The 16,466-nt window shown below is 35.4% G+C and overlaps 1 protein-coding gene across 2 annotated transcripts in view; it reads right to left on the reverse strand.

Annotated features, from left to right (window-relative positions):
* IRSp53 (Insulin receptor substrate 53 kDa) overlaps positions 1 to 16,466 on the reverse strand; it is a 229,710-nt gene that overhangs the window by 90,691 nt on the left and 122,553 nt on the right. For both annotated transcript variants that reach the window (XM_081983487.1, XM_081983486.1), the window contains exon 3: positions 1,893 to 1,968. In XM_081983487.1, coding sequence (XP_081839613.1) covers positions 1,893 to 1,968 — 76 coding nt within the window. The remainder of the gene's footprint in view (positions 1 to 1,892; positions 1,969 to 16,466) is intronic.

Here is a 16,466-nt window from a genome sequence, read left to right on the forward strand (position 1 = left end):
GGAAATACGTTTATGATCAAAATGTCAAGTTTGTAAATTGAACGGTTTTCGAGATATTTACAAAAAAGTACGAAATTAAATGACTAATTTTAGCGCCATCTAGCGGCCAAACGGGACAACTTAGCCGGGTCCGTTTAATGTCACGTGATAGCTCCATTCAGTGGTTATCTACGGTTCTCTGATGTGTCTCTACTGAATGTTTCAAATAAACGAGTTATTAATGATTTTATGGTAAAGTGCACTAAAATTGTGTCAAATTTTCTGTTTTTTGTAGCTTTAGATTAGGGTACCTTGTAAAGCACCATATTGGCTTCTATCGCAATGAAATCCCTTTATAGACTAATTTGGACCTCAGAAACTCAAATCCGGTGTCAAAATGACGCTAACCGGTACCATTTTGGAGATGACCTTGATATGTCATTTTTAGGTACTTTTTAGGGCGTGGCTTCCTTAGAACGGTCGTAATAGCTCTTTGGCACCTGACGCCACTTTTCAATCATCAACCCAAAGACATTTACTCGGTCAAAGTAAATTTGAAAATTTTGATTTTTGTTTCGAAAATTTGCTCCCTTGGTGTCCCTAGAAAAAATTGGAAAAAATCAGTTTTTATTTTTTCGCAGTCAAACTATGCATTTTATAAGAAAATTGTATAGATGATAAAAGTTGCGTTCTGTGGAAATACGTTTATGATCAAAATGTCAAGTTTGTAAATTAAACGGTTTTCGAGATATTTACAAAAAAGTATGAAATTAAATGACGAAATTTGACGCCATCTAGCGGCCAAACGGGACAACTTAGCCGCGTCCGTTTAATGTCACGTGATAGCTCCATTCAGTGGTTATCTACGGTTCTCTGATGTGTCTCTACAGAATGTCTCAAATGAACGAGTTATTAACGATTTTATGGTAAAGTGCACCCAAGTTGTGTCAATTTTCCTTTTTTTGCAGCTCTGCATTAGGGCAAAGCACCATATTGGCTTCTATCTGAATGAAATCCCTTTCTAGACTAATTTGGACCTCAGAAACTCAAATCCGGTGTCAAAATGACGCTAACTGGTACCATTTTCGAGATGAATTTTATTTGTCATTTTTAGGTACTTTTCAACCCATTTAACCAAATCTTTACTTTCTAACCGTTTTCAATATCTCTAAATTGTACCTCCTTATTCTGGACATACTGTATTTTAATCGTTATGAGACACACTATAACATATTTATTTAAATTATAAGTACAACTTCAGTTTACGTTTAAATCAAAACGTCGTGTTTCTAACAGGATTTGAAGTTATTTATCACTGTTTCGTCTTTTCCTTTATTCTAAAATGTCATTTTGATAAATCGGTCTTTTCAAGTTTTTATGTTTCATCGGTCGATGATAAACTGTTGCATGTAAAATTTATTGCTTTCAGTCTTGTTTTAAATTTACTACGTGACTGGTCTTCGCTAACAACGCATTGTTTCGAGCATATTTGAAAAATTACATTTTTGAAATTTACAATTTTTGTTATGGACACCTATAACGCTGTTGACAGGACGAAAAATTTTACAGTTTCACCAATTTTTATCAAGTTTTTAGTGATTCAAGTTATTAAAACTAAATCAATAAACAATTTAAATATTGTAGATATTTTTCTTCTTTTAGTAGTGTTTTATATGACACAATCGAAAATCTGTCGAATAATCTTAGACAAATTTGAAAACTCTTTTCTCTTTTTCTATCATCACTTTGAAACCTTATTAGGTTTTGTGTTAAACTTAAATTCAATTTGTAATTTTCCTTCTTAAGATTTTATAATAACTTAACAATTACATTAAACTTGTAACGTGATCGCATTTTAGTATGCTTTTCCATTTAAACATTAAAATTAGGTAAACAAACAAAAATCAACTTACTGTGTAAAGCTTTCAGGTACGCTTTGCCTGCGTTGATCATTTGCCTTGCTCCCGGATTGAACTTATCCAGGATGTTCTGAAACGTAAAAATTATGTGTAATTAACATTAGCAATGTTTGCACCTTAAAACTAAACGTTTAAACCGTAAAATTTTATTCGTTTTGCCTTTAAAAAGCTTCGTTTTCCTGAAATCCTACAATTTTCACAAAAAATGGGGACGGTAACTGTTCTGGTTCTGGAAATATCCTAATTTATGGAAACATGTGAGTTTTTAAGTGGAACTCAGATAATAGTCAACTTTAAGCTTATAAAACCTATTAAAGGAGTAAAGTGAATTTTGGATGTTATTCACCATTTAATTCCATACAATTTTCACAAAAAATAGCGAGGGTAACTGTCTGGTTCTGGAAATATCCTAATTTAAGGAAAAAAGTGAGTTTTTAACTGGTACTCAGATAATAGTCAACTTTAAGTTTATAAAACCTATTAAAGGAGTAAAGTGAATTTTGGATGTTATTCAGCATTTAATTCCATACAATTTTCACAAAAAATGGCGACGGTAACTGTTCTGGTTCTGAAAATGTCCTAATTTAAGAAAAAATGTGAGTTTTTAACTGGAACTCAGATAATAGTCAACTTTAAGCTTATGAAACCTATTAAAGGAATAAAGTGAATTTTGGATGTTATTCACCATTTAATTCCATACAATTTTCACAAAAAATGGCGACGGTAACTGTTCTGGTTCTGGAAATATCCTAGTTTAAGAAAAAATGTGAGTTTTTAACTGGAACTCAGATAATAGTCAACTTTAAGCTTATGAAACCTATTAAAGGAATAAAGTGAATTTTGGATGTTATTCACCATTTAATTCCATACAATTTTCACAAAAAATAGCGTCGGTAACTGTTCTGGTTCTCAAAATATCCTAATTTAAGAAAAAATTTGAGTTTTTAACTGGAACTCAGATAATAGTCAACTTTAAGCTTATGAAACCTATTAAAGGAGTAAAGTGAATTTTGGATGTTATTCAGTATTTAATTCCATACAATTTTCACAAAAAATGGGGACGGTAACTGTTCTGGTTCTAGAAATATCCTAATTTAAGGAAAAGTGTCAGTTTTTAACTGGAACTGAGTTAATAGTCAACTTTAAGCTTATGAAACCTATTTTTTGGACTATTTCGTGGACTTTTCCCAAAAATCGTGAATAAATCGCTTATTTGAAACATTCTATATATACACACCGTATAACAAAAGAAAGCTAATTAATGGGCCTATCACGTGACGTCAAGCGGACATGCCCAAGTTGGCCCGTTTCGCCGCTAGAGGGCGTCAAACTATATTTTTTCGTAATTTTTCTTTAATATCTTAGAAACGCTTCAAGTTAGAGGTCTGAATTTATTACCACAAACGCACCTCGATGCTCGCAACTTTTATTACACACATTTTTTTACCATGCACCTCGTGACTTTGAAAAATTAAAAACTAAAGTTTTTCAAAATTTTCTTTGGTTGGTACCCACAGAATATTTGAGAAAATGTCTTCAAGGTCAAATGGTGCCTGGTATCAAAAAATTGTATAGAAGGTAAAAGTTGCATCTCATCGAGGTGCGTTTTTGGTAAAAAAATTCAGTCCTCTAACGTGAAGAGTTCTTGAGATATTTAGCAAAAACTACAAAAAACAAAAAGGTCAACTTTAACGCCTCCTAGCGGCCAAACGGGGCAATCTAGCCATACTCGCTTGACGTCACGTGATAGCCCCATTAATTAGCTTTCTTCTGTTATACGGTATGTATATACAGAATGCTTCAACTAAGTGAGTTATTCACAATTTTTGGGAAAAGTGCACTTAGTTTCAATTAGACATTTTTGGGCGTACTATACCAAACGCGGCCATATTGAATATTGCTCGATCGAAGTGAACTTTTTAAACAATTTCAACCTGAGGAACACGAATCTGACGTTCATTTTGCTCTAAGTAGCACTATTTCGAAGATGACCCAGAAATTATGTAAATTTTTACAGTTTCCAGTGCGTGGCATCTTTAAAAAATTACATTTTGGCAAATGACACTTTAGGTCATTTTTATATCGTTAACTTGAAAGAATTTAGGACGTAAAAGTAAATTTTAAAAATTCAAAATTTTTTTGTAAAAAAAATTGAAAGAACCACTCTTTTAAGGAAAAGTTGAAAGCGTTCTTGAGATATTTAGCAAAAACTACAAAAAACAAAGATCAACTTTGGCGCCCCCTAGCGGACAAACGGGACAACTTAGCCATGACCGCTCGACGTCACGTGATAGCCCCGATCATTAGCTATCTTTTGTTATATACAGAATGTTTCAAATAAACGAGTACACACGACAGGCTCGATTTTGTGTATTTCGTTTAATTGCTTTCTAGAATATGACACTCGGTATATTTTTCTAACTGCGTAAACTTGATTTGATGATCAATTGATTTTCCGAGACATTTATGGTCAAAATTGAACTTACCTAGGACAGAAAAATGCTTGAACGTTGAAAGTGTGACTAAAACAAGTCTAGAATTCAATTAAACAATAAAAACAGTACAAATAAAATTTTCGGACTAATTCATTTCTAAAAATTAGTGTTCAAGACTAATATCGTAGCATTTAGTGCCAAAATTTTTTACTTTCATTACTGAAGAGTCTGAAACTTGACTTTTTCTATTATAAATAGTATTAAACTCGATTTTTCAGTTTTAAAGCTCTAAAAACAGTCCGAAGTTCCTAGAAATGCTCTAGAAGTCACTTTAATTGTAAAGAAGCTTGAAATGACATTTTTAAGACTATGGACAGTATACAAACTGGCTTTCAGGCCTGTGAAAATTGTGAAAAGCCTTAAAACTCGCTTTTCAGGCTGAAAACAGTCTTAAAGCACTAAAAACAGTCTAGATTTTTAAGAAATGCTCGAATTTTTAGCTCTGAGGTGTCTAGTAGTCAATTTAATAGTGACAAAGCTTGAAATGACATTTTTAATCCTAGAGAGAATGTAAAAATTGTTTTTTAAGTCTGCTATATCTAAAACTTTATTAAACCAGAGTTCTAAGAAAATTAAGTAAAGAAAACTTGAAAAGTTAGTATTTAAGTCAATTTTCATGAAGCATGGATTAAGACCAATATTTAAGACGAATTTCAAGACTAAAATATTAAAATTTGTCTTATATTTCAGCTTTTGATGTCATTTTTCATTGGTTCAGAGTCACTTTTTGGTGTCCAAGTCAATTTTCAAGATTTAAATGAGTGAATTTGTAATCAAAAATTTTGGAAAAAGTAGTTTTTCAGACTATAAAGGCAGTTTTTAAGCCTCTCCAGCCAATTCTAATAGTTTTCAAGTAACTTTTCTAGACTAAAGTCTTTCAGGTTGTTTGAAAATCATGAAAAATGGTTGCAAAGGCAATTTTTAAGCCTTTCAAGCCAATTTTAACCGTTTTTCAATGTTTTTACTGCTTTCTAAGCAAATTTTTAAGACAGGTCTTTCAATTTGTCCGGAAAATATCCAAAGCTTCCTACTTGATTTTCACCGTTTCCGAGACAATTTTTAAGTTGACAACTAATTAATAGGAAGAAAATCGCTTTATTTTCAAATTTATTACAATTCCTTACTTAATATTGTTTTGTATTTAATTTTTAAATTAAACTAGACAAACTATTCTGTAGCAGCACTAAGCTTTTGTAAATCAACACATGAAACGAATTCGTAAAGCGGAAACTGAGCAAAACATTTTCAGCAATGCCGAATATTCGCTTTTCAAGTAAAATCGCACGTGTGCAACTTTAATCCAACGAAAAGGGCTTTGTACACAATTATATGTACGGGAATAGGATGACTGTGGAAATATTTGCCATTCTTTGCATGCAAACATAAATTGAGGTGTAGTCGTGGAGATGAGACACCGGGAATTTTTTAGAGCATATTAGGGATGTGGCAACAATATTAACATACACACGGTGTCCCGAAATAACAATACTCTATGAGGTTCATGGAATTCAAATAAGGAAAAAAGTTCATAGGAACCTTCCCAAGAAAACCCTGATGATGGGTTTTTTTCAGTATTTTCAAAACTGTGTGTCCGGTGTCGTAAAATTACAAAATTCAACCATACTTTAATAAGATATAATCAACTTAACAAAATAAAAAAAGTGTGCAATGGCCCTATTATCTTGGAAACAATATACATTTTGTACATACAGGGTGATTTATTAAACTAACTAATCGAGCAAAAAGCACTAAACTGAGCAAAATTTTCGTGCACTTTCTCAGAAAATCGCGAATAACTCGCTTATATGAAACGTTCTATAATATACACACCGTATAATAGAAGAAAGATAATGATTGGGGCTATCATGTGACGTCGAGCGGGCACGGCTTAGTTACCCCGTTTGGCCGCTAGGAGGCGTTGAATTTGACCTGTGTTTTCTGTAGTTTTTGCTAAATATCTCAAAAACGCCTGCAGTTAGAGATCTCAAATATTTACCACAAACGCATATCGATGGCATGCAACTTTTATATTTAAAGCACTTTTTCGGTATCAGACACCGTTTGATCTTGAAAAATTAAAAACTAGAATTGTCAAATAAGTTAAAGGGTGTAACGTCATTTTGACAGATTTTGTTGATTCTTTTTTCTCCTTTTCGTGCTTATTTACGGCAATTTTTGCATGGTTTAACTAGTTTTATACAAAACAAGCTTTTCAACTTTTTAAAAATAAACTAAACTAATAACTGCTTTGACAAAAAATTGCTATATTGAGATATTGAAAGCATCTGAACGACAAAAACATGTTGCAAGATGTATAAGTATCAATTTACAAATTTGAACTGACCAGAAAATTTAATCAAAATAATTTGATCAAAAAAATTTAAAAACATTCCAAAACTCTATAAAACCTCTAAAATGCCTTGCAAAGCTTACAAAGCAGCCTAGAAGCTTCTAAAAGCTTCCAAATGCTTTTCAATTTACCTAGAAGCTCTCAAATGCTTCCGAAAACACGTTCCAAATGCTCCTAAAGTAGTCTAAAAAGGTTTTAAAACACTACAGAAACTCCAAAATGCTTCTCAAGCAGTCTAAAGCCTTCCAAAATAGTCTAGAAGCTTCCAAAAGCTTTTAGAACACTCTGAAGGCTTCCAAACAAACTTCAACTAGTCTAAAGCTATTAAAAAAATTTAAGGCAGTCTTAAAGCTTCCGTATGCTTCTAGAGCAGTTTCAAAGCTTCCAAAAGTTCAAATTCACATGTCTTAAAGACAATCGAGAACCTTCAATGCTCCTAAAGTAGTCTAAGAAGATTTCAAAACACTACAGAAACTCCAAAATGCTTCTAAAGCAGTCGGAAGTCTTTCAAAACTGTCTAGAAGCTTCCAAAAGCATTTAGAACAGTCTAAAAGCATCCGTATGCTTCTAAAGCAGTTTAACAGCTTTCAAAAGTTTATAAAACCGTCTACAAGGTTTCAAATGCCTTAAAGGCAGTCCAGAACCTTCAAGCCTCTTTAAACTGTCCAAACACCTTCCAAATGCTCCTAAATTAGTCTAAAAAGGTTTTAAAACACTACAGAAACTCCAAAATGCTTCTCAAGCAGTCTAAAGCCTTCCAAAATAGTCTAGAAGCTTCCAAATGCTTTTAGAACACTCTGAAGGCTTCCAAACAAACTTCAACTAGTCTAAAGCTATTAAAAAATTTTAAGGCAGTCTTAAAGCTTCCGTATGCTTCTAGAGCAGTTTCAAAGCTTCCAAAAGTTCAAATTCACATGTCTTAAAGGCAATCCAGAACCTTCAATGGTCCTAAAGTAGTCTAAGAAGATTTCAAAACACTACAGAAGCTCCAAAATGCTTCTAAAGCAGTCGGAAGTCTTTCAAAACTGTCTAGAAGCTTCCAACAGCATTTAGAATAGTCTAAAAGCATCCGTATGCTTCTAAAGCAGTTTAATAGGTTTCAGAAGTTTATAAAACCCTCTACAAGGTGGTTTCAAATGCCTCAAAGGCAGTTCAGAACCTTCAAGGCTCTTTAAACTGTCCAAACACCTTCCAAATGCTCCTAAATTAGTCTAAAAAGGTTTTAAAACACTACAGAAACTCCAAAATGCTTCTCAAGTAGTCTAAAGCCTTCCAAAATAGTCTAGAAGCTTCCAAAAGCTTTTAGAACACTCTGAAGGCTTCCAAACAAACTTCTACTAGTCTAGAAGCTCTTCAAAAATTTCAAGGCAGTCTTAAAGCTTCCGTATGCTTCTAGAGCAGTTTCAAAGCTTCCAAAAGTTCAAATTCACATGTCTTAAAGACAATCGAGAACCTTCAATGCTCCTAAAGTAGTCGAAGAAGATTTCAAAACACTACAGAAACTCCAAAATGCTTCTAAAGCAGTCGGAAGTCTTTCAAAACTGTCTAGAAGCTTCCAAAAGCATTTAGAACAGTCTAAAAGCATCCGTATGCTTCTAAAGCAGTTTAATAGGTTTCAGAAGTTTATAAAACCCTCTACAAGGTGGTTTCAAATGCCTCAAAGGCAGTTCAGAACCTTCAAGGCTCTTTAAACTGTCCAAACACCTTCCAAATGCTCCTAAATTAGTCTAAAAAGGTTTTAAAACACTACAGAAACTCCAAAATGCTTCTCAAGTAGTCTAAAGCCTTCCAAAATAGTCTAGAAGCTTCCAAAAGCTTTTAGAACACTCTGAAGGCTTCCAAACAAACTTCTACTAGTCTAGAAGCTCTTCAAAAATTTCAAGGCAGTCTTAAAGCTTCCGTATGCTTCTAGAGCAGTTTCAAAGCTTCCAAAAGTTCAAATTCACATGTCTTAAAGACAATCGAGAACCTTCAATGCTCCTAAAGTAGTCTAAGAAGATTTCAAAACACTACAGAAACTCCAAAATGCTTCTAAAGCAGTCGGAAGTCTTTCAAAACTGTCTAGAAGCTTCCAAAAGCATTTAGAACAGTCTAAAAGCATCCGTATGCTTCTAAAGCAGTTTAACAGCTTTCAAAAGTTTATAAAACCGTCTACAAGGTTTCAAATGCCTTAAAGGCAGTCCAGAACCTTCAAGCCTCTTTAAACTGTCCAAACACCTTCCAAATGCTCCTAAATTAGTCTAAAAAGGTTTTAAAACACTACAGAAACTCCAAAATGCTTCTCAAGCAGTCTAAAGCCTTCCAAAATAGTCTAGAAGCTTCCAAATGCTTTTAGAACACTCTGAAGGCTTCCAAACAAACTTCAACTAGTCTAAAGCTATTAAAAAATTTTAAGGCAGTCTTAAAGCTTCCGTATGCTTCTAGAGCAGTTTCAAAGCTTCCAAAAGTTCAAATTCACATGTCTTAAAGGCAATCCAGAACCTTCAATGGTCCTAAAGTAGTCTAAGAAGATTTCAAAACACTACAGAAGCTCCAAAATGCTTCTAAAGCAGTCGGAAGTCTTTCAAAACTGTCTAGAAGCTTCCAACAGCATTTAGAATAGTCTAAAAGCATCCGTATGCTTCTAAAGCAGTTTAATAGGTTTCAGAAGTTTATAAAACCCTCTACAAGGTGGTTTCAAATGCCTCAAAGGCAGTTCAGAACCTTCAAGGCTCTTTAAACTGTCCAAACACCTTCCAAATGCTCCTAAATTAGTCTAAAAAGGTTTTAAAACACTACAGAAACTCCAAAATGCTTCTCAAGTAGTCTAAAGCCTTCCAAAATAGTCTAGAAGCTTCCAAAAGCTTTTAGAACACTCTGAAGGCTTCCAAACAAACTTCTACTAGTCTAGAAGCTCTTCAAAAATTTCAAGGCAGTCTTAAAGCTTCCGTATGCTTCTAGAGCAGTTTCAAAGCTTCCAAAAGTTCAAATTCACATGTCTTAAAGACAATCGAGAACCTTCAATGCTCCTAAAGTAGTCGAAGAAGATTTCAAAACACTACAGAAACTCCAAAATGCTTCTAAAGCAGTCGGAAGTCTTTCAAAACTGTCTAGAAGCTTCCAAAAGCATTTAGAACAGTCTAAAAGCATCCGTATGCTTCTAAAGCAGTTTAACAGGTTTCAAAAGTTTCTAAAACCCTCTACAAGGTGGTTTCACATGCCTCAAAGGGAGTCCAGAATCTTCAAGGCCCTTTAAACTGTCCGAACAACTTCCAAATGCTCCTAAATTAGTCTAAAAAGGTTTTAAAACACTACAGAAACTCCAAAATGCTTCTCAAGCAATCTAAAGCCTTCCAAATTAGTCTAGAAGCTTCTAAAAGCTTTTAAAACAGTCTAAAGTCTTCCAAACAAACTTCAACTAGTCTAGAAGCTATTCAAAAATTTCAAGGCAGTCTTAAAACTTCCGTATGCTTCCAGAGCAGTTTCAAAGCTTCCAAAAGGTGAAATTCACATGTCTTAAAAGCAGTCCAGAATCTTCAATGCTCCTAAAGTAGTCTAAGAAGATTTCAAAACACTACAGAAACTCCAAAATGCTTCTAAAGCAGTCGGAAGTCTTTCAAAACTGTCTAGAAGCTTCCAACAGCATTTAGAATAGTCTAAAAGCATCCGTATGCTTCTAAAGCAGTTTAACAGGTTTCAAAAGTTTCTAAAACCCTCTACAAGGTGGTTTCAAATGCCTCAAAGGCAGTTCAGAACCTTCAAGGCTCTTTAAACTATCCGAACACCTTCCAAATGCTCCTAAATTAGTCTAAAAAGGTTTTAAAACACTACAGAAACTCCAAAATGCTTCTCAAGCAGTCTAAAGGCTTCCAAAATAGTCTAGAAGCTTCTAAAAGCTTTCAAAACAGTCTAAAGTCTTCCAAACAAACTTCAACTAGTCTAGAAGCTATTCAAAAATTTCAAGACAGTCTTAAAACTTCCGTATGCTTCCAGAGCAGTTTCAAAGCTTCCAAAAGGTGAAATTCACATGTCTTAAAAGCAGTCCAGAATCTTCAATGCTCCTAAAGTAGTCTAAGAAGATTTCAAAACACTACAGAAACTCCAAAATGCTTCTAAAGCAGTCGGAAGTCTTTCAAAACTGTCTAGAAGCTTCCAACAGCATTTAGAATAGTCTAAAAGCATCCGTATGCTTCTAAAGCAGTTTAACAGGTTTCAAAAGTTTCTAAAACCCTCTACAAGGTGGTTTCACATGCCTTAAAGGGAGTCCAGAATCTTCAAGGCCCTTTAAACTGTCCGAACACCTTCCAAATGCTCCTAAATTAGTCTAAAAAGGTTTTAAAACACTACAGAAACTCCAAAATGCTTCTCAAGCAGTCTAAAGGCTTCCAAATTAGTCTAGAAGCTTCTAAAAGCTTTTAAAACAGTCTAAAGTCTTCCAAACAAACTTCAACTAGTCTAGAAGCTATTCAAAAATTTCAAGGCAGTCTTAAAACTTCCGTATGCTTCTAGAGCAGTTTCAAAGCTTCCAAAAGTTGAAATTCACATGTCTTAAAAGCAATCCAGAATCTTCAATGCTCCTAAAGTAGTCTAAGAAGATTTCAAAACACTACAGAAACTCCAAAATGCTTCTAAAGCAGTCGGAAGTCTTTCAAAACTGTCTAGAAGCTTCCAACAGCATTTAGAATAGTCTAAAAGCATCCGTATGCTTCTAAAGCAGTTTAATAGGTTTCAAAAGTTTCTAAAACCCTCTACAAGGTGGTTTCAAATGCCTCAAAGGCAGTTCAGAACCTTCAAGGCTCTTTAAACTGTCCGAACACCTTCCAAATGCTCCTAAATTAGTCTAAAAAGGTTTTAAAACACTACAGAAACTCCAAAATGCTTCTCAAGCAGTCTAAAGGCTTCCAAAATAGTCTAGAAGCTTCCAAAAGCTTTTAGAACACTCTAAAGGCTTCCAAACAAACTTCTACTAGTCTAGAAGCTCTTCAAAAATTTCAAGGCAGTCTTAAAACTTCCGTATGCTTCTAGAGCAGTTTCAAAGCTTCCAAAAGGTGAAATTCACATGTCTTAAAAGCAGTCCAGAATCTTCAATGCTCCTAAAGTAGTCTAAGAAGATTTCAAAACACTACAGAAACTCCAAAATGCTTCTAAAGCAGTCGGAACTCTTTCAAAACAGTCTAGAAGCTTCCAAAAGCATTTAGAACAGTCTAAAAGATTCCAAATGCTTTTAAACTAGTCTACAAGCTCCCAGAAGATATTAAAGCAGTTTAGAAGCTTCCAAAAAATTTTGTTAACCGTGTAATAGATTCCAATTGCCTCTAAAGCATTCCAGAACTTTCAATATGCTGTTTAAACAGTCCAAAAACATTCCAAATGCTCTCAAGTAGTTCAAAAAACTTTTGAAAGTTTTCAAAACAGTCTAAAATCTTCCGTGCTTCTAAAGAATTTTACATTTTTCTCGACTTTTGTGCTTTTTAATCCGGACTCTAGGTGTAACCTTTTGAGTTTTTTTAGAGAAAAATTTTGAATTTTTAAAATTGACTTTTACCGCTTAAGTTCATTCAGGTTTATGATACAAAAATGGAGTGTCATTTGTCAAAATGTAATTTATGAAGGGTGCCAAGCACTCAAAACTATCAAAGTTGACATAATTTCAAGTTCATCTCCGAAACAGGCCCATAAATTTCTAATTTGGGCTAAATTTTCGTGCACTATTCTAGAAAATCGTGAATAACTCACTTATTTGAAACATTCTGCATATACGCATCCCGTGATAACAGAAAGCTAATAAATCACGTGACCCTGAGCAGACACGCTTAAGTTGCCCTGTTTGGCCGCTAGAGGGCATCAAACTTGACTCTTAATTTTAGTAGTTTTTACTAAATATCCCAGAAACGCTTCAAGTCAGAGGTCTGAAATTTTTACTATTAACTCGAGTATTCTGCTGCTAATTCTTCGATCCTTAGTAGTCTTCTCCAGACCTACATCTCAAACGCATCCAACTTGGCGATGTCTGTGGCTTTTAAGATCCAGGACTCTACTGCGTATAGCGCAATTGGAAAAACGAGGGTGTTTACTAATTTGCATTTTGTTGTGGTTGTTATATGCCGATCTTTCCAAATTTTGTTGAGTTTGGTCACGGCTGTTTTGGCAAGAGCTATCCTTCTTCCGATTTCTTGACTTGATCCGCCATTTTTGCTGATGTGGGCACCTAGATAAGTTATTTCCTCCACGTTCTCGACATCTTTAATGTTAGGCATTTCTTCCATGCTGTGCGTGCGATCTATTAACATAAGTTTCGTTTTCTGACGGTTCGCTCGCTCAATAAAACTCGACATTTCCTGCTCATCTTTGGCGATAAGTGTAGTGTCATCAGCGTAGTGGAGATTACCCATCCTTCTGCCACCTATGACAACTCCTCCTTCCCAGCCGTCCAAGGCTTTCTTTATGATATATTCTCCATATACGTTAAACAATAATGGTGACAGAACACAACCCTGCCGTACACCACGTTCCACGTTGAAAGGTTCAGAGGTTCTTCCATCCCTCTTCATTAGTGTTATGTTATTGTTTTATAGTTCTTTTAGTTTAGGTGAATCAGATGTCGCGGAGTCCCCATCTGCGACAGGACATCCCAAAGTCGTCTCCAGTTGACACAATCAAAAGCCTTGCTGTAATCCAGGATACACAAGTATGCAGTTTTGCCCTATTTCCGTGTTTTTTCAATGATTTGCCGCACATTCATAATCTGGTCTCTCGTACCCTTTCCCCTCACAAAACCGGCCTGTTCTTGTGGTATTTGACATTCTAAAAAATTTCTAAGTCTCTGCAACAGGATCCTGAGCATGACCTAGCTTGGATGAGAAATCAGTGCTATAGTTCTATAATGATTGCATTTTTTACTGGATCCTTTTTTATGCAGCGGTATGAGAGTAGAGGTGCACCAGTCGGTTGGCCACTGTCCCGTCTGCCAAACCCTGTTACAGATTTTCAGCATATCTGCATTGATGTCATCTTCTCCTAGAATCGCATGTTCTTCTTCACTTCTTAAGATGTCGGGCTCCTGCTGCATATCCTTGATTGAAAGCGAAGTTTCAGGCTGTTGTTCAGGTTCTACTTCTTTGTATAGATTCATACAATGTTGTCGCCAAACTTGGATGTCGTTTTCTATTCCAGTTACCACTGTTCCATTCTCGTCCTCTATCGACCACGATTTGGGTCTGAATTCTCTTGTGATCTCTTTAATACATTTAAATAGTTCACGCGATTCATTATTCTTAGAGAACTTTTCTATGTCAAAACAAATGTTCTGTAAATGTTGGCTCTTCTCTCTTCTCGTCAGTCGTTGTATTTCTCTGTTTAAATCTTTATACTCAGTTCTCTGTTCTTCAGTATTTATACCTGCCTTTCTAAGATTCTTTCTTCTTTGTACCATGTTCCAAGTTTTATCGGTCATCCACTGTTTGTTTTTTTACATTTGTTTGTGCGTTGAATTGCTGTAATACCCGTTCTTTGTGTCAAAGTTGCTTTGAAGCTTTGCCACATTTCATCCGCGCTAGACAAATTTGTGTTTCCGCTTGGGAGTGGATCTAGATTCACTTCTAATTCTTGCTCAAATTGGTGCATATTCTCGGGTATTAACGAGGGGGACTTCTTCTTCATTCTAGGAGCGGAGATATGAGAACAGATAAGCTTCTAACATTAAACCTGAATTTGTGGTGAGTTTTCAAAATTTCCGTTCAAACTATTAACTTTGTTTTGGTGCAGTCACTTTTAACGCTCTGTAATTTCCAAATTTAAGAAGGGAAATTTATGAAAGTTAAACTTAAAGTTAAATTCAACTAAAATTACTCTCATTAACAATAATTTGACACCATGTACTTTCAATTTGATTTCAATTCTCCCACCAAGTATTAGTTACGTTTTTGTGCATCTTTTCAACAATTATTCCAAACCAGAAAAGAATAATCCACAAATCTGAAAATGCATCGAAAACCAATTTTCCAGGATTTTCGTATATGTGACAATTTTTCCACCGCGTTTTGTCGTGATTCGTTAATTTGAGCCAATGGCAAACACGTTTTTTTAATCCTTTTTTCAATAGAACCGCCAGAGAACGTATGGAGGTTTTTCATTAGCTGGTGACGACATCTGTTTAATAGCGTGGAAATTAAATTGGCCGTTGAATAATCCTGCATAGTCGAAAAAAAGTAACCAAAGCGAATCGCCATTTCGTAATCATCAATATCGAATACGACATTAAATTTGTTGGTAAGTATATTGGTTTTGATACTTTTGTGAGATTGAAATTGAAGTAAAAAAAAATTGACGCAACAATGGGATGAAGAAACAACGTAATAGATAGGACAATGTTTTAAATGTAACCACTGAAGAAACAAACGTCACATTTAATATATTTACCTGTCAGTTTTACGGTTAGTTTTGTTACATTGTTACGTCATCCCTGTTTTGTCTGATTTTCCGCATATATTACGAATATGTGCTTTTCTTGTCAAACAAAATACTACAATAATTAGATAGATCGTACTTATATTTGTTAAACGATGAGGGTAGCTTTCTGGAGGGTTTGTAATTTACAAACCTGGTGTTGTAGAATTAGGGACGACTACATGGTGTGGCACGAAACGGAGTCTTCTGACTGTCTCCGACCGTCTGCATAGCAGCGGTGATGATTTGTCGCCCGCTAAAAGTAGGCATAATGCACTACGTGCACTATCTGCTTTAATTTAATGAATTTATAATTTTCAAATAATACGAATTTCTATTCGTCACAATATTATTCAACGAGCATTTAATGAGTAGTAGTAGTGGTAGGAAAGAGGAGGGAGCTGATATAGATGCGACGGTAAGCCTTAAATGTCTTTTTGCCATTCCCCTCCATCTATCCCTCCCCACCTCACCGCTCTACACCTTCCCCAACCAGTCGTCCCGTCTCCCTGACGAAGGCAAGGATCTGTCTCCTCCATTCCAAGGAAGACAGTTTCTTGCAGGAGAGTGTGAAGGCCCCTAGAAAAGCCTCTTTATTGACCACCAGTGGTAGCCTTTTAATAGGAGATCCCCAAAGAACCCGAACTATTTGGATGTTGGCTGGAGAGACCAATCAAAGCTCGAGCTTGTCTGCATTCTTTTGCCGTTGCCCACGCCTCTGCCAGTCATTTAAACCGCTAGTTACCAGTATGTTACTTCAAACTATGTGAGGTTCGGCAGTCACTTCTCGAGTTACTCTTTGAAATGTATCGGCCCACTGGTTACCCATGAAACCCAGATGCGCCGGAATTCACACTAAATTTACCTCTTTCTGTTCTGCCGCTTTGTTAAAGTCTTCCCAGCATTCCTGTACCAGTCTATTGTCCATCCTAGCTCCAGCCTATAAGACACGAGAAACGTTACAAATTATTGGCCTAATAACTGCAGTGTATAGCCACTGGAGCAGATGGAGAAGTCGATGTTGGGTGTAACGCTAATAGACAGGATCCCATTTGTATGGACTGGGGTTCAAATTCTCTAGAGTAGTCTCGTGCACAAAGGTGGCCAGACTTATATGGAACATACTGAGCAACCGCACACTAAAAGTCAACCACAAAGGAAGAAAAAGTAAGCATTGCATTCAAGAGCCTAAAAGTTTCAGTACGCGGATGACACAGACCTCTTAGCACAGGCCAGCACATTCAGCGAACTGGAAGACACACTAAATGCGCGATTACCTGCGATTACCCTTGATCGTGA

The sequence above is a fragment of the Ips typographus genome, linkage group LG7 (genome assembly GCF_016097725.1).
Source record: "Ips typographus isolate SLU linkage group LG7, UJ_Ityp_2.0, whole genome shotgun sequence".
NCBI lineage: Eukaryota > Metazoa > Arthropoda > Insecta > Coleoptera > Curculionidae > Ips > Ips typographus.